The 21,971-nt window shown below is 43.6% G+C and overlaps 1 protein-coding gene across 1 annotated transcript in view; it reads left to right on the forward strand.

Annotated features, from left to right (window-relative positions):
* DNAH10 (dynein axonemal heavy chain 10) overlaps nt 1–21,888 on the forward strand; it is a 54,226-nt gene extending 32,338 nt beyond the window's left edge. Inside the window, exons 49-78 of the mRNA XM_061344656.1 lie at nt 211–378; nt 687–875; nt 1,508–1,679; nt 2,577–2,780; nt 3,542–3,622; nt 4,031–4,228; nt 4,865–5,026; nt 5,579–5,753; nt 6,600–6,781; nt 7,545–7,681; nt 8,556–8,773; nt 9,127–9,348; nt 9,954–10,101; nt 10,737–11,016; nt 11,335–11,564; nt 12,252–12,525; nt 12,908–13,012; nt 13,511–13,665; nt 14,436–14,590; nt 14,802–14,985; nt 15,798–15,998; nt 17,172–17,381; nt 17,747–17,842; nt 18,524–18,695; nt 19,124–19,255; nt 19,528–19,739; nt 19,815–19,982; nt 20,192–20,372; nt 20,977–21,122; nt 21,557–21,888. Coding sequence (XP_061200640.1) covers nt 211–378; nt 687–875; nt 1,508–1,679; nt 2,577–2,780; nt 3,542–3,622; nt 4,031–4,228; nt 4,865–5,026; nt 5,579–5,753; nt 6,600–6,781; nt 7,545–7,681; nt 8,556–8,773; nt 9,127–9,348; nt 9,954–10,101; nt 10,737–11,016; nt 11,335–11,564; nt 12,252–12,525; nt 12,908–13,012; nt 13,511–13,665; nt 14,436–14,590; nt 14,802–14,985; nt 15,798–15,998; nt 17,172–17,381; nt 17,747–17,842; nt 18,524–18,695; nt 19,124–19,255; nt 19,528–19,739; nt 19,815–19,982; nt 20,192–20,372; nt 20,977–21,122; nt 21,557–21,703 — 5,304 coding nt within the window. The 3' untranslated portion in view covers nt 21,704–21,888. The remainder of the gene's footprint in view (nt 1–210; nt 379–686; nt 876–1,507; nt 1,680–2,576; nt 2,781–3,541; nt 3,623–4,030; nt 4,229–4,864; nt 5,027–5,578; nt 5,754–6,599; nt 6,782–7,544; nt 7,682–8,555; nt 8,774–9,126; nt 9,349–9,953; nt 10,102–10,736; nt 11,017–11,334; nt 11,565–12,251; nt 12,526–12,907; nt 13,013–13,510; nt 13,666–14,435; nt 14,591–14,801; nt 14,986–15,797; nt 15,999–17,171; nt 17,382–17,746; nt 17,843–18,523; nt 18,696–19,123; nt 19,256–19,527; nt 19,740–19,814; nt 19,983–20,191; nt 20,373–20,976; nt 21,123–21,556) is intronic.
* Nucleotides 21,889–21,971: the final 83 nt, after the last annotated feature.

Below are 21,971 nucleotides of genomic sequence, written 5' to 3' on the forward strand. Positions count from 1 at the left end.
TTGAATGGCTCTTAAACTGCCTATTAGATAATTTTAGAAATCATACATAGAGCACAATAGGAGGTTGTGGTCTTTAGATCTTCTAGTGACAAGAATCCCCTTGAAATCAGTCAGTGTTTGGGCAAGAATCTGCATTATCACCTTCAAGTGTTACTGGATTCAGAATCATCTGCTTTATCATGTTGCCTGACTCATTTCATATCCTTGAAGGTACAAGGTCATATAAAAAACCTGATTGAAGAGCATTTCAAAGATTCCTTGGAGCAGACCATGAGGGATCCTATTCTTTTTGGAGATTTCAGAATGGCCTTGAATGAAGGAGAACCTCGTATTTATGAAGATATCCAAGACTATGATGCAGCAAAAGCTCTCTTTCAGGTAGTGTGCATCAGCTTGGAACTGTGCCTGATTCTGTCTCTGTGCCTGAGGAATGGACAGGATCGTGCCTTAAGCTGTAGGAAACCTGTTCACTTTCTGTATGCACATAGTATTTTATGTGCACTGTTACCCATTAGGGGTCTGCAGTAATGAAAATTGAAAATCAGCTACAGAGTCAGCAGTGTTTTCCTATAGTTTATTTTCCCTGAGGAAGGGGAAAGGAATAATTCTGCTAAATGGGTTGTTGTTTTATTAATGTTACTGGTTCATTGGTCTCCTAGTAACATTCTGTCCACCTTTCTCTGCAGGAGATTTTGGAGGAATATAATGAAGTTAATGTTCACATGAATCTGGTTCTTTTTGATGATGCTCTGGAGCATTTAATCCATGTACATCGCATCATACGGATGGATCAGGGGCATGCCCTGCTCATAGGAGTGGGAGGCTCAGGAAAGCAGTCTCTGACGAGACTGGCTGCCTATACAGCTGGATGTGAGGTTAGTGACCCTGCATTTCTGCAGTGAAAGACAATAAGGAAAGCAATACTGTGATCAAGATTAAATTGCCTGGGAGGAGGGAAGTCAATCAAGATAAGACCAGGCTGGCATCTCTTCCCTTTGGAGAAAAAAACAGGGTGAGATGATTGCCAGGAGGTATAAACTGATGAGTGTGGGTGATCTGGGCAGGAAGCTGTCAGTGGCTGAATATGGGTATTGGCACTGGGGCAGAAAACAAGGATGGGTTTGGCACCGAATAACTAATAGTCCCAAACTCCTGCTTTTGCTACTTACTTGTATTACAGCAGCATTCCAGTGCTGCTTGAGGAACCTGGTCATGATTTATGCTGTAATGTTTTAGCTAGGAAATGTTCCTCTCTCAGAGATACTTTCAGTATCATACAGAGGCTTGGAAGGGAAGAACAAAAAAGGAGGCTGAACACAAAGCAATTTTGAAAATGCAATCCTGCAGGGATGTACAAATATCATTTAATGTACTGCATAATTTTCCTGATACTTTTACATTTACTGGTGATAGGGGCAAAACCCAAACCCCTAAGCCAGTCTAATTGAAATTCAGTTAGCATCATGTCGGGTCCATCTATTCTTCTCAGTAGATATTGCATTCGTAGGTATTTGAGATCACCTTGAGTCGAGGATACAGAGAAAGTAATTTCCGAGAAGATTTGAAGAGTTTGTACCAGAAGCTGGGTATTGAGAACAAGTCAATGGTCTTCTTGTTCACAGATGGTCATGTAGCAGAAGAGAGCTTCCTGGAACTCATCAACAACATGTTAACCTCAGGTGACTCAAGCAGCCTCAATTACTCTCCATCAGTATCTACTTGTGACTCATAATCTCAAATGTACTCTTGATCCAGCTATTACTGTTTCACCCTGTGTCCTCTGCTGTTTAAGTTTCACTTTTCAGTACTACCTGAAATGATCTTAGCCTTAATAATGGCTTTTGAGCATCTCCTTACAGTCATTAATATGTGTCTGCGAAGGCGGTAGGGTTAATTCATGCTGATCATGATGCTGCAGAAGTCAAATTTCTTCTAAGGCTTAGGTATAGCTTCAGCTGCACCCTTTTGCCCTATTGTCTTTTGAATAGCTTTCACCTGAACTCTAGCAAGTGCCTATATATATGTCCTAAAACATCGTTTGGTAGCGTTTACTGTACGCAGCAGCTGAAATGAACAGCAGCTGGCAGTGTGTGACCACCCTCTCTCCAGAAGTTCCTACACAGTCTGATTTGAAAACAGCTGTGTTAAATCTCATCCCCTTCCTTGGGCTAGTTTTTCCTGTTCCTGGTTTGCTTATGTCTATCATAAAGTAACTTACACAGTATTTGCCACATGATTGAGAGAAAGAAAATGTGAACTGATGGTTTGGGGAGTTAAAAGCATTCTACTTTCTTGTGACACTTGATGTATGTTGCTGAAGCCCAAACATAAATGAATGAATTATTCCTCTAAATTGCCTTGCATAGTCCTAAATGCTATCTCACTATTTTCCATGGGAGTTTAAGGGAGGGGGAGAATCACAGAGCAATTAATAGGTTCATTCAAACTCCCAGAATCATTTTTGCAGAGCTAGGTTTATAATTTGTGACTCTGGTTTCTCATCTGCCCTATCCCCAGCCATATGGTTTTCTCTTACTGGTTGTTCTCACAAGCATTCTCTTGTCCTTATGTTGCAGGAATGGTTCCAGCCCTTTTTCCAGATGATGAAAAAGACAGCATACTAAAACAGATCGGAGATGAAGCTGCTAAAGCTGGCGTGAGCCCAGCTAAAGAGAGTGTCTGGCAATATTTCCTAAACAAATGTGCAAACAACCTTCACATTGTCCTGGGAATGTCCCCAGTTGGGGAAAGTCTGAGAACATGGTGCAGGAATTTCCCAGGTATGAACTGTACACACTCTTAGTGCCTTCCCTGTGAAATTCAGGTTTGCAGGCAAGAGCAAATCTTCAGTGGACACTGGGAGATGCCTGGCAGCTAAAGCTAAGCAGACCATGTTCCATGAATAAGGATTAGCAGTGCTTGGGTTTTTTTCCAGTTAATTACCACATATCAGTAAGCATTATTGATTAGCATTTACCAGATCGGTTCATTTTCCAGCTGAACAGCTAGAAATCAATTGGTCATCCTCTGAACTGGAAATACACAGCCCAAGTCTGCAGCCTTTCTTCTGCAGTTTACAGAAGAATGTGTGGCATTAAATCCTTGTGAAGAGAGGATGGTGGTAAGAGAACCATTATCCAAAGCCAAGAAAAGAGAATGGTGAGAGGGACACCCACTGAGAGCAAAACCACCTGAGCGACCCGAGGTGAACTTCAGCAGGTGGCTGAAAGGAGGCCTGGGAAACTGAAGATACATGAAAGATGGGTATGGGTGGGAAGCCATTAAAATACCTTGTTGCAGCTCTTGACTGCATCCTGTAGGATGGTACAGCCTAAGGAATAGTACAATGGGATTGGCAGGACACAGGTGAAAAGTCAGTTGTTTACTATCAAAGTATTGACTTTGTGGTAAATTTTCTAGCTAAGCAGGAATCAAATAAGATAGATTCTGTAGATTCTTGAAGCAAATAAAGAACAGGACTGCCTATTAGAGCCCAGTTTTACAAAGGGGTTTTTGACATAACACTATCCTTTATTTTAAGGCCTTGTCAACAACACTGGTATTGACTGGTTCTTGCCCTGGCCCCCGCAGGCCTTGCATGCAGTTGCAGAATCCTTTGTTGGTATGTAAAATGTCAGTATTTTAAGCCACTAACCCTTTGGATAGCCTAAGAAAGAGATTCTTTACTTTGCAGTTATTGTAGATTTCATGATTTGATTTCCCATTGTGCCTGTTACCCTGAGTCTAATTGGCTACATGCAAAATCCCAGGCAAAAAATGCTTCTGGGTTGAAGTTTCTCACTTGCTAAACCTTCAAGTTCCCAGCACTGCAGACAGTGTGATCTACCAGGAGGCCCAGGTTCACTTCTGACTCTGCTGTGATCATGGTTTTTGACCCTAAAAGCCGGCTTTTTTTGCGCTTAGCTTAGATGTAGATAAGAAAGATGATAATTGGCATACTCATAAAAAAAAACCAAACCAAAACCCAAACAAACCTTTGAAATTTGTTATTGATTCTGCCCAATTGTAGGAAATAGCTCACACATACCATCAGGTTGCTCCAAGGCAGTGATTGAGCACATGGTCCTGGTGCATGAATCTGTAGGAGATTTCAGCAAGAGGTTTCTGCAGAAACTGAGACGTACGAACCATGTTACACCAAAGAATTACCTTGATTTTATCAATACTTATGCAAAATTGCTGGAGGAGAAAAACAAGTTCATTTCGGGTAAGGTTATGTAGATGTTTTCTGCTCTTTATTAAGTGATTGAAATACTTTAGCAAGAAAAGAAATTGTGGTGAGAACCCCACATATGACCCACATTATACAAAAATTGTTTTCTCAGTACTATCTCAAATGCTGTGCTGGCATCTGGCTTTGACATTGGACCAATATCCTGGCCGCATGTGAGTGTTCAGACTCTGTTGAATGGTGGGCTCTTCTCAAATTCTTTTGTGCATGAACCTGAGCCAGAATCTCCAAACCAGACAATCCTCTGCCTGGGGAGGAGTCTGGTTAAATCTAATACCAGCTCAGCCCAGCTCAAAGCTTCACATTCTTCCTCAAGCAGCAGTTCTTATTCATACTTCAATGGGCACTGAAATAAGTGAAGAGGATAAAACATGAACAGTGTAATATGGAAAGCGACCTGTGGCACAGGGCCACTGTGGCAGCTTAAGAGACATTAACAGCATCTTGTGTGGGAGGCTTAGGAAAGGAAAAATCTCTAGGAGTCATTTTCCTTTAATAACCAGGGTTTGCCTTGCTGCAGAGTGCAACTTTAAGGATGTTTTCTGTGTCTATTGCTGTGTGCTAGTACATAATCAACGAATCACTATCATTTTTTCCTTTTTTCTTACCTAGCACATTGTAAACGGCTGGATGGGGGCTTAATCAAGCTGAGGGAAGCTGGTGTACAGCTGGTTGAGCTGAACAAGAAACTTGCTGAGCAAGAGATTGTGCTAGCAGAAAAATCAGCTGCTTGTGAGGCTTTGTTACGAGAGATATCAGAAAACACAGAAGTAGGTGGGTGGTTTACAACTACTGCAGTGTTTCACAGGCTAAGCAAGACTCACCTAATTTGGGTTTGGTTGGGTTGGAAAACCCTCTGTGAGCTCCAGCTGCTTTAGAGGTAGCACTTTTGTTCTATCTGTGCTGATCGCATGTCACGCTAGAAGAGTAGGTCCCCTGTCTTGCTCAGGTTGCCATCTTTGCTGTGTATTTGCTCTACAGGACTTTACACAACTCAGTACTATGTTTGCCTTCCCTTCCCTTTCCAAGGTGTAGGGTATAACATGGGAAAGAGGCATTAGCAAAAAAGGGACCTTCTGATTCATAAAATTACTATTAAAGGAAAAACAGAGAGGAAAATGGGAGAAAAAGAGTCGTGTATGCTGTGTTCCTGACCCCATAATGGAACTGTAGATATTGGCAAGCTAGCACAAAGAGGCACTGCGTTGATGGCGATTCCTGATTTTTAGCCCAAAGTGAATCTATATAGGTATATTAGTATATGTTCTGTATATATATATGTATATATGAATAATCCATTTACGGTCCTGCCTTTACAATTCCTAGCTGAGGAGAAGAAAAAACAGGCTGAAGAGAAAGCTGTGGAGATGGAGGAACAGAATAAGATTATTGCTTTGGAGAAGGCAGCTGCTGAGTCAGCTTTGGCTGAAGTCATACCTATTTTAGATGCTGCCAAACTGGAGCTTCAGAAGCTTGACAAGTCTGATGTTACTGAGATCAGGTGACTCATTTGGATGTACAGTAGCATAAGTTCCTGGAAATTCACTGAGAGACCCTTCTTTGCAGGGTCTGAGCCTTGGCCTCATGTTTGTCACCTGCATGTGAAGGTTGGGACATCAGTTGTCCAGGTGCTGAGGTCACAACCTAATCCTCTGATTCCTAGCCCAGGACTTCCCCTCAAGCCTGTTCTTCCAGTTCTTTGGTGTCTTTCCTGTATTTCTCTGCCCAGTGTCTGAGGAACTAGAAACTGCTATGTCTTTTGCCTGAGCAGTGGTTGCCAATCCCCTTCATTTATCCTCTGTGTTTATTCTGTGTGAATAGGAACACATACCAGTTACTTTTCAAGGATGCCTTGATAGCATGAAAATGTATTTCTGTGCTGAATTAACTTCTCCCTGTGTGTTTATAATACAGCTGGTATTTGGGCATAGATGTAAAAGCACCTCCAGTACCTGGCTCTCCCTGAAATAGCAACAACTCTTCCTTCCCTGTCACATTTGTTTAGCTTTATTTCTCTCTTAGAGCTCTGGATTCTTCCTGTACTGCTTCTCCTGGTGGACAGCTGCTTCACCACCCTAGGGAAGAATATAATGGCTCAGGATTTTAGGTCTTCCACTGTTGAAATCCTTTAGAATTTCATTGATCAAATTGTCTGAATGCAGGAATCTGTTCTGAGCTTTTGACTAGTTAATGATTTCCTGTGTGGCCTGAGTTACCTTTTTCACTTTGTATAAGTTGTCTTACATATAGCTCTTGTATTGCAATGACTCTGTTAACTGGAAGTACCCACGTCTGGCATGCTTTGTCTCCTTTTTCTCTTCCACTGTCTCTTTCACCTGTTTTCTAGATCCTTCGCAAAACCCCCTGCCCAGGTGCAGGCTGTTTTGGAATGTGTTCTTATAATAAGAGGTTACAAAGAATTAAACTGGAAAACAGCCAAAGGAATGATGTCTGAGGCAAATTTCCTGCGATCCCTGATGGAGATAGATTTTGATGGAATTACACAGAGCCAAGTGAAAGCTGTCCGAGGTAAATTACTGATCTGTGGACTTGGAATGAACTTTGGATCTTGTTCATATGATCAGCCATGTCGGTGGCAATCCTTCCAGTGTTGTTTGGGAGGGTGGGATTCACTTTGTGCAAAAGGACAGCACTGTCTGCAATGCTGCAGGTGTTGCACTGTTGGGATGACTGCAGTTCTCAGAGTTCAAAGGCCTTCTGTTACGGTTACATCCAGTTTGTACCTTAGCTAGGGTCTTACACACTCTGGTTTACAGCAGGCAAGAAACAAACAGGATGGGTAGCTGAGCAGGCCAGCTGTCTGACTTAGTGGACTTAGTAGAATTACGACTTCGTCTACATGGTGGCAGTTAAAATGTGGTAAATACAGAGTGGAAAGAAGATCAGCTCCATCTAAAGCTTATGGGCCAGACTTTGCACATGCTCACAAGGGTGTAATCCAGAGTAGTTCTACAAAGAGGGGCATTTTGCTCTTTGAAAAATACTGCATCTGACTGATGCAGATTAAAAACCCCACGATCCTCAGACTTGCTGAACAGCTCCTGGATGCACTCCCTTCATGGAGAAAGAACTTGAGCAATCACTAGCAATTTTGTGCTTGTATTGCCACAGCCCTGTAGCTTCATCTTAAGGTCAGAGTCTCTTTAATATTCTAACAAATATTTCTTATTGTCTGTTACAGCATTGCTTGATATCACTCATAGGGAAAACGGATTCTCTGAGGATTTCTACGCTATAATTCAACTCATTTGCAGTATTTTTGTGGTTTTAGGTGTGTTAAAGAGTCTTAATACTACCTTCAATGACATGGAACAAGTTAGCAGAGCAGGACTGGGGATGTTAAAGTTTGTTGATGCTGTGATGAGCTACTGTGATGTAGTTAAAGAAGTCAAGCCAAAGAGAGAAAAGGTAAAGTGTGTGGAGTGAAACTCAGAGGAGAATGAAGCATGATGCTCATGAGAAAAATAACACCATTTCTCAGCCTGCCTTTTCTTTGAAGTGCTTAAAAAGAGGTGTTTAGGAGAGCTATTGCAGTAGGAGTGAGGCAGGTCCTCAGTTATAAATTGCTGTGTGTGTTGTGTCACAATGCTGGGACGTGGTTTCCCATCCATGCCACTGCGTGAAGGAGGAGGAAAAACCATGTTTATTTGGAATTTCATAATTTAACATGTTCATAAAAACACAGTTTAGAGCTGCCTACTGAAAATAGACTTCAAAACACATGGCATTTGAACAGAGCAGAGCTCAGTAGTACACAGTATCCATGTCCCTTAAGCAGACTGATTTTTTAGACTGACGGGGAAGTCAGCTGTATTGTCAAAGGAAATCTAATGTCCAACGGATGATGCTGGGAAACTTTCTTCAAGAAAAGGTTGTTGCATACAACTGACTACTGAGAAAGTGTATTCACTAGATGATGAGCCTGACTATTTTGTGAGGCCTTAATACTGTCATTATTAAGCAGACAAACCTCCCCTTTTGTCACAGGATGACAGTCCCACTGACCTCCAATGTCAACGGGACTGTCACGTGCTTTAATATACCTTGTGGGTACAAAACTCTGATTTGTCTGCTTTGGAACTATAGTATCAGACCTTGATGTATATGTTTGTGATAGGGAGAGGTGAGTGAGAGACAGTGCCAGTTATTTGGGTTTGCACTGTTTACTACCAGCACACTTTGAAATATATGAAATAGGCAAAAGAAAGCTGAGAAGTTCAAACTTCTCTCCAAAGCCCTTCTTTCCTCTGATACTCTTATGTTCCTTCCTCGTGTGATGCAGGTGGCTAGGCTAGAACGAAACTATTTTGTAAGTAAGCGGGAACTGGAAAGGATAAAGGCAGAGTTGACCAGAATTCAGGAGGAGCTTAAAGCTTTGGGGGACAAATACCAAGCGGCAATAACTGAAAAGCAACAGTTACAAGAAGAGGCAGACATTATGCAGAGAAGATTATATGCTGCTGGCAAGCTCATCTCTGGCTTGGGATCTGAGAACGAGAGGTAAGTCTGGATTCAGAGAGGAATATTTTGACATCAGAGGGTCATATGCCAGGGATAAAACTGACTCAGACTGAGATGTTTGTTTCTAAGGACAGCTAATATCTGTTCTAAGCTAAACTCAATTAGCTCTTGAAAAATAGTAACAGTGGTGTGGAAAAAAAAGATGAATTCAGATTAAAAGGAAGAAGGTGCAGATCAATTCAGTGTCTGTGGCCATCATAACAGTGAGAGAACAATTGACACTAAATCTGGGGGTCTGTCTCAACCTACATCTAAAGAGGCAGCAGCTGCAAGTTCTGCACATAAACGCCATCTCCCAGGTACAAACTGACCCAGGATTCCTTATAATTCAGGTGGAAAAAGGAATATGAGGACTATGAAATACGTAAGGTGAAGTTGCTTGGAGACTGTCTACTCTGTGCTGCCTTTCTGAGCTACGAAGGAGCATTTAGCTGGGATTTTCGTAATGAAATGGTGTATCAAGTGTGGCAAGAAGATATTCGCTCACGAGAGATTCCTCTCAGTCAACCATTTAAGTTAGAAAGCCTCCTGACTAATGAGGTGGAGGTTAGCAGGTATGTCCTGACAAGAAAGCCACTGACCACTGCATGTGACATTGTAAAGTGGGAGTCTGGCTCTGAATCTGTAGCATAGACTTGGCATTGTGGGTGGAGGTGCACAGAGAGAACCCCTTTTGTGTTCGTGTCTCAAAGATGGCAAGGAGACAAATGATTCTTCTTCTGGTTAACAGAGGTATTTGTTGTAACAAACTTGTACTTTGCACTCCAAGGACATGGACTGAACTTAGACACATATAATCCCTTTTTAGGAAACTTTTAAGGGGTTATCTAAAATATGTGTTCCTACAGCCCAGCAGGAGTCTTTTGATAGACTTCAGTGAATTTGGAATTAAACCCATGCCCAAATAGCCCAGATTTCAACTACTTGAGGGTTACTCACCAAACGCAGGTGTATTGAGTAGTGTCGTTACAAATGACTTAAGACAATGAGTCAGTCTGAGCTTTGACACTGTTCTCACAATCACAGACACTATGTTTCCTTGTGTGTCTAATAGTGTGCTCAATTAATAGCATAATTTTACTCACAAATGAAATGTGCTGCTCTGCCATCAAATTCATCCATTCACCCCAGCCCAATCTTTGACCCATTCTGTTCCCAGATGGGTTTCCCAAGGGTTGCCTCCAGATGAGCTCTCTGTCCAGAATGGCATCCTGACTACATATGCAAGCCGCTTCCCACTCTGTATTGACCCACAACAACAGGCATTGCATTGGATTAAGAAGAAAGAAGAAAAAAATAACCTGAGGGTAAAGATAAATGATCATTTTGCCTCTACTGGTTGTTCTAAAAGCTGCATAAATAACTGTCACCTTGAATGGGGAACTGATGATGTACTGACAGATGTACTGACTGTTGTGTCTCTAAAATAGATAGTGAACATCACTGTTCATGACATTCAGTTCTGTGGGATGGATGGTTTTTTTTGGATCTTGATTAGCCTTACTACATGCTATACATTACTCTACATTACATATACTATACATTAGTATAACCAAAAGCCTGGTGCAAATTTTGTTTTATCTCAGCTGCAGGATGGAGTTTTTGTGTAGGACAATTAACACAGGCAGAGGCACAGTTGGAACTCTGAAGAATAGTTCTCCAGCTGGAAATTATTTTCCTGTCCATGGCAGGGGGGTTGGAATTAGATGATCTTAAGGTCTTTTCCAACCCTAACTATTCTATGATTCTTGATAAAATGATATCAGGATAAAAAACACCTCTACTCTTTGGTACCAGTGCAGTTTGTATCATCTATAAAAGGAAAGACTAAAAGCAACAAAGAGCAAACTTGATTAGTGCTGGCAACTCTCGTTTAAAATGATAATGTTCATCAAATTGAATATCAGTTCTCTTTTCATATCTTCCTATTATTCTCTTGCAGATGGCTTCCTTTAATGACCCAGATTTCCTTAAACAACTAGAACTGGCCATAAAGTATGGGCACCCTTTCTTGTTGCATGATGTTGATGAATACATTGATCCTGTGATAGACAATGTCTTAGAGAAGAATATCAAAGTTGTACAGGGACGGACATTCGTTGTCCTGGGTGGCAAAGAGGTTGACTATGACAGTAATTTTAGATTCTACCTGAACACCAAATTATCAAACCCAAAATACTCTCCCTCCGTGTTTGGCAAAGCTGTGGTTATCAATTACACAGGTAAGCAAAAGTGTGCGTTTAGTAACAAAGTAGTGATTATGCTGTAGTGCAAATTGAGGGCCTGGGTGGTTGTCTGAAACAAAAACTAAAGAATTGATAAGTCTCCTTTATACTTAGCATCTGATTTAATAGAAAATCCTTCTCACTCCTCTCTTCTAATCTGAACCTGAGCCAAGTATCTCTTCTTGCACCAGTCAGGTTAGGATGCCTTGGTAGAATTAAGATACAGAGTTGTTAACCAAGTCACTCTGTTGCATTGCTGTAGTTTTATGGGGTGATCAAGATGAAAGCTCTTGTGTGTGTGTGTTGTGTCTGCAGTTACACTAAAGGGTCTAGAGGATCAGTTGCTCAGCGTCATTACGGGTTTTGAAAGAAAGGAACTGGAAGAACAGAGAGAACAGCTCATCCAGGAGACAAGTGACAACAAAAACTTGCTACAAGTTCTCGAGGACTCTCTCCTTCGGGAACTGACATCTTCCACAGGAAACATGTTGGACAACTTTGACTTAGTGCAAACCCTGGAAGAGACGAAAACCAAAGCTACTGAGGTACCAGCTCTAGGCTTCTTGAAAGCATATCTACTAATAGAGCCCTGTCTTTCCTTTTAAATTGTGCTCCATCTTTCACCCTTGAAGCTAGGACTTAATCTGAAAGGAAATTGAGAGTTTTCTCATGAGTATGTTGCATCTTTCAGTCCTGGCCAAAGAACCAAACCAAAGCAGGAAAGTCCTGATCAGGAGCAAAGTAATGGATGTTTTCAGTTCTAAAGCAAAGAGCATATGATACATTTCTTTCAGCTTTGAAAGAATCTTTGTCTTGTATTAGATCCAAAATGAAAAATTAAGATGTTTAATTTAAGGTGTCTTGGAGGAAGTTGAACCTCCATCCTTGGAGGTTTTCAGGCTGTAGCTGGGCAAAGCCGCAGCTGACCTGATCTAGTGGTGGTCATAGTCCAGCTTTGGGTGGAAGTTCGAACTAAAGAACCCCAGAGGACCCTTCCCACACTATTTCCTTGATTATGTATAAATCTTTGCCTTAAATATGCAGCATGGGATTAATTTTATCCAACTTTCTATTTTTACAATTCATACTGCTTCTTTTGGGTTACCTGCCCAGATTCCCTATATAGGCCACAGAGAGAGGCAGGCACTGAATAGTTCTGCTTGTTGTGATGTAATATACATGCTGTATATCAGTGCAGTAATTCTGTGTGTATAAAATCAATGCATGTCTAGGTGATTGAAAAACTGAGTCTGGCTGAGACAACAGCAGTGGATATTGATCGTCTTCGTGATGGCTACAGACCAGCTGCCAGGAGAGGGGCTGTTTTATTCTCTGTTTTGTCTGAAATGGCACTTGTCAACACAATGTATCAGTACTCACTGGCCTCCTTCTTGGAGGTTTTTGGATTCTCTCTTCGGAAATCCATGCCCAGCTCTGTTCTCCCAGAGAGGTTAAAAAACATCATGGATACACTGACTTTCAACGCCTATAACTATGTCTGCACAGGTTAGTATGATTTAGTGATGGGCTGATAATGTGTTATGAAAATGCTTCTTAAAAGCCATCTCTTCAGATGATTTATGTTAGAGGCAAGTTACCAAACAGTGAATTCACAAATGTTTAGTTCTCAGTTATGCACTTTGCTCCCTGCTATTTACTGTTTGACTCTACATGTTACCATGTAACTTGTAAAGAAGTGTTTTTCTTAATACAGTTATAGTAAATCACTGCTATGGATCTTACACCCCTGGATGTAGCTCACAGGTGCTGTTTTGACTCTCTAAGCCTGTAAGCCCCGTGTTTGATCACCCTGATGCACATTTAAAGATTGCTCCAATTCCACAAGTTTTAGCATCTGATTTTTGCAAATGTTGTCCTTTTAACTTAGGCTTGTTTGAGAGGCACAAGTTACTGTTCTCCTTTAATATGACTGTCAAGGTAGAACAAGCTGATGGCAGAGTTCCACAAGAAGAATTTGAGTTCTTTTTGAAAGGTAAAGTCAATATTTGTATATAAATCTAGAGCTATGTGGAGCAACAGCTAAAAGATCTTTTAAAGATGATGGGGTTTGAGTAGATACGATTTAAGAGCTATAGCACCTAGAGAAACTACTGAGAACTGTGCTTGTTTACACAAACTCTACATTCTACTACTTACATTTTGTTTGCTTTGTTAACCAGCAGAGAGGCTCATCTCCCTCTGCAGATGTTGACAGATCTCACATTAGTTAATTATGAGGATGTTACCTGAGAATATAATCTTTAGTTGTTTTCTGTGTATAAATCATTTTAGAAACATCCGCAGAGCTAAAACTCTGGCTTTTGCCAGCACTTGTACGATGCCATCTTTTCTTCAGCAGATCAGTTTCACCTTACAGTGCTTCCAGAAACAAATTCCCAGTTGGCTCCTCTGTGCAGTGGGACTGTGTGTGTGGTCATGCAGTGGAGAATTTATGACGTGGGCACTCACTCTGGTTTCTGCATGTGACCAGGCAGTGTTTCCCTGGAGAAGAATGAACGGAAGAAGCCGTATGCTTGGCTTCCAGATCAAGGCTGGGAGGACCTCATGTGCTTGTCTGAACTGTTTCCTGAGAAATTTGAATCTCTTCCAGATGATGTGGAAGGCAATGCAGATGTATGGAAAAATGTACGTGCTTTTTTTGCAACCCTCTTCTCTTTCCTTGTTTTTCTTCTGGTATTAAATGTGCAAGTATGATGCAAAGTGCCACTGCACTCGGCAGGAGGCATGTCACCACTGGCTTTTGCTGTTAAGGCCTTGCTTTTCTTCTTGACCTCAGTTAGTGATTGCTTTATTTCCAGAAGAATTGAGGCCCTTATTATTTAAAAAACAACCCCAGAAAATCTTCCCTGGTACACTGGAGATGTTTTATTTCCCAGTCAAATGCCTTAGTTGTTTGTCCTGTTGAAGTCAGTGGAATTTTTGCTGTTGATTTCAACAGTCAACATTTCACTCATTTTTGTGCTGCAAATGTGGACTTTGATCTCATGGCAGTGAGTTCTATAGGCTGGTTACAAACACAGACTTGCCTTTGTTCTACCTTTAGTTTCATTCCATGTCTTCTTGTCTTACAAGAAGTCTTTCTGTGAGCAACCTGGTAATGGTTTTTGCTTTCGATACTCTTTTTTGTATCTTAAGAGAATTACTTCACATAAAGGGGAAGGACAGGTGTGTTTCTGGACTTGAATACTTTGTACTGAAAATGTTTAACGTTATATTCACTTAATGCTTTCTATATTCACTCCATCTGTTAATATTTCTTTGCAGCTGACTGACTTTCTTCTTTGATCTCCTCATGTCTCTTGTTCCTCATTCATCAAGCTGCTTTTCTCCACTTCCCTGGTGCTTCCATTGATTCACTGGATTCATTTGCGTTGTCTCCCATCTTTTCTTGCCAGTGGTATGACACAGATGCTGTGGAGCAGATCCCATTCCCCATGCAGTACCAGGATAAGCTCTCAGACTTCCAGAAGCTCCTACTTCTACGATGTTTCCGGGTGGACCGGCTCTATCGGGCAGTCACGGACTATGTTACTCTGACAATGGGTGAGAAGTAAGTCACTCTCTTCGTCCACATCCAGACCACACTGGTCAGATACTTCACACAGAAACTGTAAATGATTTTGTAATCTACCTAAGCAACAGAGCATGAGCAATCTCTGTATCATTTCCATGCACAGTTTGCAGTGAGCCTTGATGTTTGTGTTAAAGTCACTGCTGCTCTCATCCAAATCAGCAATTTATTGAGCTTCTTTTCCTACCAGGTACGTGCAGCCCCCAGTGATCAGCTTTGAAGCTATCTTTCAGCAGAGCAGTCCTTCCTCACCAGTTGTTTTTATCTTAAGTCCTGGTTCTGATCCTATCAGTGACCTCATGAAACTGGCCGAGAGGACAGGATTTGGAGGGGATAGACTCAAATTCCTGGCCATGGGACAAGGCCAAGAAAAGGTAACCTCAGCGAGAGGGTAGGGCCTGGTCTGTGAGTTGCAAATCCTGCTCTTAAAGTTGTGGGCCTGTTCGCATTTCCTTTCCAAAGGGGTCTGCTCCATTTTAAAAGGAATTACTCTGTGGTTCAGACACAGTATGATTTGCCAGCCTGGGAATAATGCTTCCCTGCAATGTGAAAGGGGGCTATTGGTTGATTTTATGGTTTGGGTAAGGATAGATTCCAGATGATATTGTTTGTTAGAAAACAGTTTTGCTGAGGAGATATTACTGTGCAGCCTTTCAGAGGTTACTCAGTGACCCTGTGTCTCTGTGTATGGATATGAGTTAGCTGACTGGAAGTCAGTGTTTGGTATCAGAAAGATATCCTGCTGCTTTTCTGTCTTTCCTGTAGCTTTCCTTTTTGCCATAGGCACTACAGCAGGGATGTCCTTAGCATAGCAGCTGACTGAATTTGCTGTGATTTCATCAGTGGGAGAACTCTGTTAGAGTCATTTAAATCCTTGCTTCCTGGGCTCTGATGTTCACCCTCTTCTGGGCCATGCACCCTCCTGCACTATTGTGAAATGCTTCAGTGCTCTGCATGACTTTTAATTTCAAACTTAATGAAATAAAGAAAGCATCTCAGAGCAACTTCTTGTGGTGTTGTAAAAGGCCTGTTCTCAGCAAGGAGCATTCTGGTACACCTGCTAAAGCTAACTGAAAGGCTGAGTGCTTGCTAGCTGGAAGAAACCCACTGCACTCACCCATCAGAGTCAGTTTGCTCACAGGATAAAGGGAGAGTTACTCACAGGTGATTCTTTCCCCCTCTTCAGATCGCTCTGCAGATGCTGGAGGATGCAGTGGTCAGTGGAGAGTGGCTGATGTTGCAGAACTGTCACCTCTTGGTGAAGTGGCTCGTCAATCTGGAAAAGGCCCTGGAAAACATTACAAAGCCTCACAGTGACTTTCGCCTCTGGCTGACTACTGACCCGACCGAGGGCTTCCCGATTGGAATACTGCAGAAGTCCTTGAAGGTACAGTGCAGTGGGGAAACCATGGGCAGGAGGACGCGTCTGCTGCTCTTAGCAAAACAGAGTGGTTTTGGGAGGCATATGACTTGAACGCAGCGTGTTGTCTTGGGCTGTATTACACTGGCTGTTTGTCTTTATAAGCCAAATCCTTTTTCACCATCCTCTTTATCTTATGGTGATCTTTCCTTTGGGTGAAGGCTGTTCAGCAGGTTTATTCTGAAGCAGTTGTTTCAGAGTAGAGGTTTGTGAGTAAACCTGGAAATGTGACAAATGCTCTTCATAGAGTCAACTGCTGCCACAAGTGAGGAGTATCTGGAGAGACAGAAAGAGCCCCGTCAGCCCTGATGCTGAAGTGCAGCTGAGCTCTGTCTCGCCTGGCAATAGTGCCAGTGGAGCAGACGTTCTAATAGGATAATGGTTTCCAGCTGCTCCTCCAGGCTGCAGCATTCATCACAAGCAGCTGAGCTGATTACTTTGAAGGCCCAAGCCATGATGCTGTCCTAACGCTCAGTTCTGTGGCTGCTTCAACTCTGTTGTGCTGAACCAGTCTTGGAAACATCATTACTTTATTTCACAGATTTGAAAGCAGTGGCATGAGAGATCCAGCCAGTATGTGCTCTGTGTGTCAGCAGAGCGTACTGGAGCGTTCACCTCCAGCAGTGCTTAGTGCTGCAGTGGGGAGGAGTGGGCATGAACCTCTCTTTCAAGAGTGCATATGCACACTGTGAGCAGTGAGAACAAAGGTTTCATGGCACTTAGAAAAAAGCTGCCAGGAAGCTGGGTCTGCCTCAGTTTGCTCATCAGTAAAGCCCTGTTACAGACTGTTAGTGGCAGGTAGGAGACACCAGAATGTGTAAAGTACTGACATGACAGTAAATTAGATCCTCAAATGCAACAAATAATAACATCTTTCCAATAGCATGACTGTTTCTAAAACAATAGTGAGTTTATGTTTACAGATGTGTGTTTTCCTTGGTAAATTCTGTGAGCAGATTCTGTGATTATAAAAGGTTCTGTTTCATTTCTGTACTTAAAAAATACCCATATTGATAATACTTTGGGAAGCTGCTCAAGATTTCCAGGCTTGCACTGCAGAGCCTGGGGAGTGCGGTGCATTTACAGCTCATTTTCCTGAGGCTCTCCAGGGATTGACAGCTTCCCGAATCCTTCTGCTAGGTTGTGACAGAACCGCCGAATGGGCTGAAGCTGAATATGAGAGCCACCTACTTCAGAATCCCTGAGGCTGCCTTAGAGCAGTGCCCACATCCTGCCTTTAAACCCTTGGTCTACGTCTTGGCGTTTTTCCACGCTGTGGTTCAGGAGAGAAGGAAGTTTGGGAAGGTTGGCTGGAATGTTCTGTATGATTTTAATGAATCTGATTTCCAGGTAAGACAATGATTACAATGGTTCTTACACTCTTGAGTTGCTCTGACTGCTTCTGCAGACACAGAGTCTGTCCAGCTCTGATCTCTTCTCACAGGAACATTTTGCTTCATGTGTTTGCTGCTGCTGTGCAGTTAAGCAGACACCTGATCTTCTGTAATACCAGTTTTTGCCACTAAAATTTCATCAGATTCCAAATCCTTCGTATCTACATTACCTCTCTCATAGGTCTCTTTTCTTAAGAGTATTTATGCTTTTTAATGATTTGAGAAGTTAAGTTTTAAAACAAGCACTATGTTAAATAAAACCTATATACATGTATAGCTCATTTATGAATCTTACCTTGCGTATTCCAACAACTTCCTTAGGTCTGCATGGAAATCCTTAACACGTACTTGACAAAAGCTTTCCAGCAAAATGATGATAAAATCCCCTGGAGCAGTCTCAAATACCTCATTGGTGAGGTGAGTGCCTGCACTGTCACTGAGGAGCACTTGATGGTGAAAGAATGCAGATAAATGATGTTTCCTTTCTGCAGGGGCTGTATCCTCAAGTAAAACTGAGCATCCCTCCTGGGCAGTGCTGAAACTCCCGTGTAGCCCTGAGCAAGTCACTTAATCTCATTGCCTCAATGAAATAGGGCCACTGTGTGTAGCTGCACCACAGGGGAGTTCTGGTGCTTAATTAATTTTGAATGAGAGATCCCTTGGGATCCTGCTGGAAGGCACTGAACAGCACAGCCTCCCAGTGTTACTAGTTCAGTGTGTGTTGCTGATGGGAGCTGTACACGTGTTCCCAAAGCTCTTGCCATGCAGTATGTGAGTGTGTTGTGTCCTGCAAGTGCAGTGTTGGTTCATGTACGTGAAATCCTGCAGAAAGCTGTTATTTTAGGCACTTTCAGTCACAGCTGAGTGTGAGCCAGGTGCCACTGCACAGAAAGCTCAGAGAAGGGCCATTAGAAGTGCCTGGAGCTGTGCTCTCCAGACTGAAACACTTGACAGGGGGTAGAGGAGATGTACTTGGTGTCCCATGGGAGACACAGTGTCACACCACACAGTCACTGCAAAGACAAAGAGCATTTTGGCCTTTAACTGTATTTGCTGCTCCAAAGCCAGCACTGTGGCACTGCTGCGATCCATCTCTAGGTGATGTACGGTGGGCGCGCAATCGACAGCTTCGACCGCCGCATTCTGACCGTCTACATGGACGAGTACCTCGGGGACTTCGTATTTGACACGTTCCAAGTGTTTCATTTTTATAAAAACGCCCAGGTTGGTTATCAGATTCCACAAGGGACTGGAAAGGATGACTTTGTTGGTAAGAACTGCTTTTCCTGCCACATAGGTTAGCATGAATAAAGCCATAAGGTCTATTTCCACTATACGTTCTCTCCATATGACATTGCTGCCTGTGAGAAGCTGAAGGAACTTCAGGCAGTGTGTGTATACGTGGTGTTCTAGCCCACTGGTGAGACTGTTCTTGCTTTATGTGAGCAGTCCCTATAATGCGAGCTTACCAGCGAGCTCCTCATGTCTTTAAAAGAAGTAAAATCCCCAGTTAACAGCAGGTTCATTTTGTTTGATACCTTTCCAAGGGGTTAAAAATGTTTATTTGATGCTTGCAGTGTTTCAGTCCCAGCTGTAACACTTCCCCAGGCAGCACAGCAACTAAAGTCCCTGCACTGTTCTCTTACGTGGTACCTGTGGTGTAATTATGTCTTTAGGAGCATGTTTGTTGTCTTGCAGAGGCAATTGAATCGCTGCCACTGGCCAACACTCCAGAGGTGTTTGGTCTTCATGCCAATGCTGAGATCGGGTACTACACACAAGCAGTGCGGGATATGTGCAGTCACCTCCTGGAGCTGCAGCCTCAAACGGGTGAGCTCTCTATGAGTGGTTGTGTAAATGAGAAACAGGAGGTGGCTGGTGCCAGCCTGTCACAGTCCACCTCATGGTGCACGCTCCACGGGGATGGCAGGATGGTGGGGGCACAGAGGGAAGGAAGGTCTGGCATGGAGCAGGTCACAGCATGCCAAGGGAGGCTGCTGCAGCAGAGCGTGAAGCTTTGAATGCCAGAAGGGAAGTCAGCTCTCAGAGTTGCCCTAGGGAGCCCGTGCAGATTTAGTCTGACTGAACCGTTGTGGTTTCAGGTGACACTGGCACGGGAATCAGTCGAGATGAACACATTGCGAATGTTGCTAAGGATATAGAGAACAAAATACCACAAGTGTTTGATCTTGACCACATACGGAGACGTTTTGGACAAGACCTTTCCCCTACGACTGTGGTGCTGCTGCAGGAGCTGGAACGTTTTAATAAGCTGATTGTGTGCATGGCAAAGTCGCTGGCTGAGCTACAGCGTGTGAGTAAGGACACAGCTACTGCTGCACCCAGCGGCTGCAGGCAGTCAGGCCTCAGCCTCTCCCTGTCTTTCCAGGCCTTGGCTGGGGAAGTTGGGATGAGCAGTGAACTGGACGATGTGGCTCGGGCTCTCTTTAGTGGGCAGATTCCTGGCATCTGGCGGCGGCTGGCCCCAGAGACACTCAAAACACTGGGAAACTGGATTATTTTCTTTATAGACCGGTATAAGCAGTACAGCACATGGGTAAGTGAGCGCCTGCAGAAAGCCTTTTGTTGTGTTAATCTGCATGAGAAGCTGTACCCACTGCTTTAGGTAAGTTACTTGAACTAATGGCAGTCACCGCCAAGCACCATAATGATGTGTTCCACCACAGACTGGCCTGGGAGAGCCTCGGCCCCTGCGCTGAGCATGAGGTGTGGTGGGAGGACCACAGGTTGTCTCTGTGATTGCAGGTTCACGAGCGTGAGCCCAAGGTGATGTGGCTCTCTGGCCTGCACGTTCCTGAATCCTACCTGACGGCTCTTGTTCAAGCCACCTGCAGGAAAAACAAGTGGCCCTTGGATCACTCCACCCTCTACACTGAGGTAACCAAGTACAAGAGTGCACAGGACATCAGCGAAGGGCCTGCTCAAGGTTGGTGTTGTTATGATTATTTGGCAAATGTAATAAAGTAGTTGATAGGTGAGACAGAACTTGCTTGGCCCACTGAGTTACTCAGCTCACACCTCCACAGACAATACTCTTGGGTTTGCATCTCATAAGCTGGGCTCTGGTTTCCATTTTCCTGCAGGGCCTCTGCAGGCACCCAGCACTATTTCCTTTCCCAGCTCTTTCCACCCATGTGCAGGTATCTGAACCTGCAACCTCTCCCTTCGTTGCTCTCTGTATCTGCTTCTTTCTAAGGGCTAGGACATCACCAGCCATAGCAGGTGTATAAAGCTCTAGTTACACCACAAGTAACGTATTGAAATGTGTTTAAACAGAACGCACACAGAGTTAGGTATGATGTGCATAAATGTAGCTTTATGAAACCTCTATGACTAATGCTTTAATTGCTAACTATAACAATCTCTGGCTAAAGAGGCCAACCAGGCACTGCTGCTGGGTACCAGACCTGATAGGGAACAGAGCAGTTAAAAATGCCAACCTGATAGTTGGAGCCAAAACAAACCCCTCCAGTGTTAGTTAAAGGTACCTGGTTCCATTTACACAAGGTGTTGCACTTCTGTCCTTGCAGGCTGCTTTGTTTCTGGGCTGTTCCTGGAGGGAGCGGACTGGGACATGGAGCACGGCTGCCTCATCAAGAGCAAGCCCCGAGTCCTGGTGGTGGAGCTGCCCATTCTGAACATCATCCCCACGGAAGCACACAGGCTCCAGCTCCAGGTACCTTCCTCCAGGGGCACAATGGCTCCTTAACTGCCTCCGGTTTCACACCTCACCTGCTGGCAGTGCCTTCCTTTCACTCCCCCTTAGCACAGGCAGCCATAGTTTGTCCTTAGCACTACAGTACACAGCCGAACACATCTCCCTGTGTTAGCTGTCACTGGTTTTCTCAGAGTCACACTCAAGGGGGTTCCTACATTTGCTGCCTTTTCTCCATTCAGGCACTCAGGGACTGGGACACTCACACCCCCACTATGCTCTTCATTATTCCGCAGTCCCTGTCAGTGACACAAAGGACGTTACCTGGGTGTCAGCTATTTAAGGCTTAAACCAAAGAGAATGACACTCGCCTGCCCCTGATGCCCTTCCTGTGCCCAGTTTCACGCTGGACTTCACGCCCTGCTCAGTGCCCTCCTCCCTCCATGCTCTTTCAGAACACGCTCCGGACCCCCGTGTACACAACCTCCCTGAGACGGAACGCCATGGGCTTCGGCCTGGTTTTTGAAGCTGACCTTCACACCACAAGGCACATTTCCCACTGGGTGCTGCAAGGCGTCTGTCTCACCCTGAACGCAGACTGACAGCATGAAGCAGCACGAGATCGTCCCCACAGAATCCAACCCGTTAGGGGTGCAGAAAAGGTAATTATGAAAGGAGGCAGAGGTTCCTCCCCACGGTGTGTGTGTTGAGTTAAGCCCATGTGACTTTAAATAGTACAACGGAAAAAAGCTCTTACTGTCAATAAATGCATTTGAAGAGGGAAGTGTTTTTCACCATTTGCATTTCCTCTCAGAAAGGCTCCATGCTGGGCTGTGTCCAGGAGAGGTAATGAGTTCAGTCTCGCACACA

Source organism: Neopsephotus bourkii, unplaced genomic scaffold (genome assembly GCF_033783945.1).
Source record: "Neopsephotus bourkii isolate Nb327-2 ecotype Australia unplaced genomic scaffold, CSIRO-AGI_Nbou_v1 NB_230, whole genome shotgun sequence".
Taxonomy (NCBI): Eukaryota; Metazoa; Chordata; class Aves; order Psittaciformes; family Psittacidae; genus Neopsephotus; species Neopsephotus bourkii.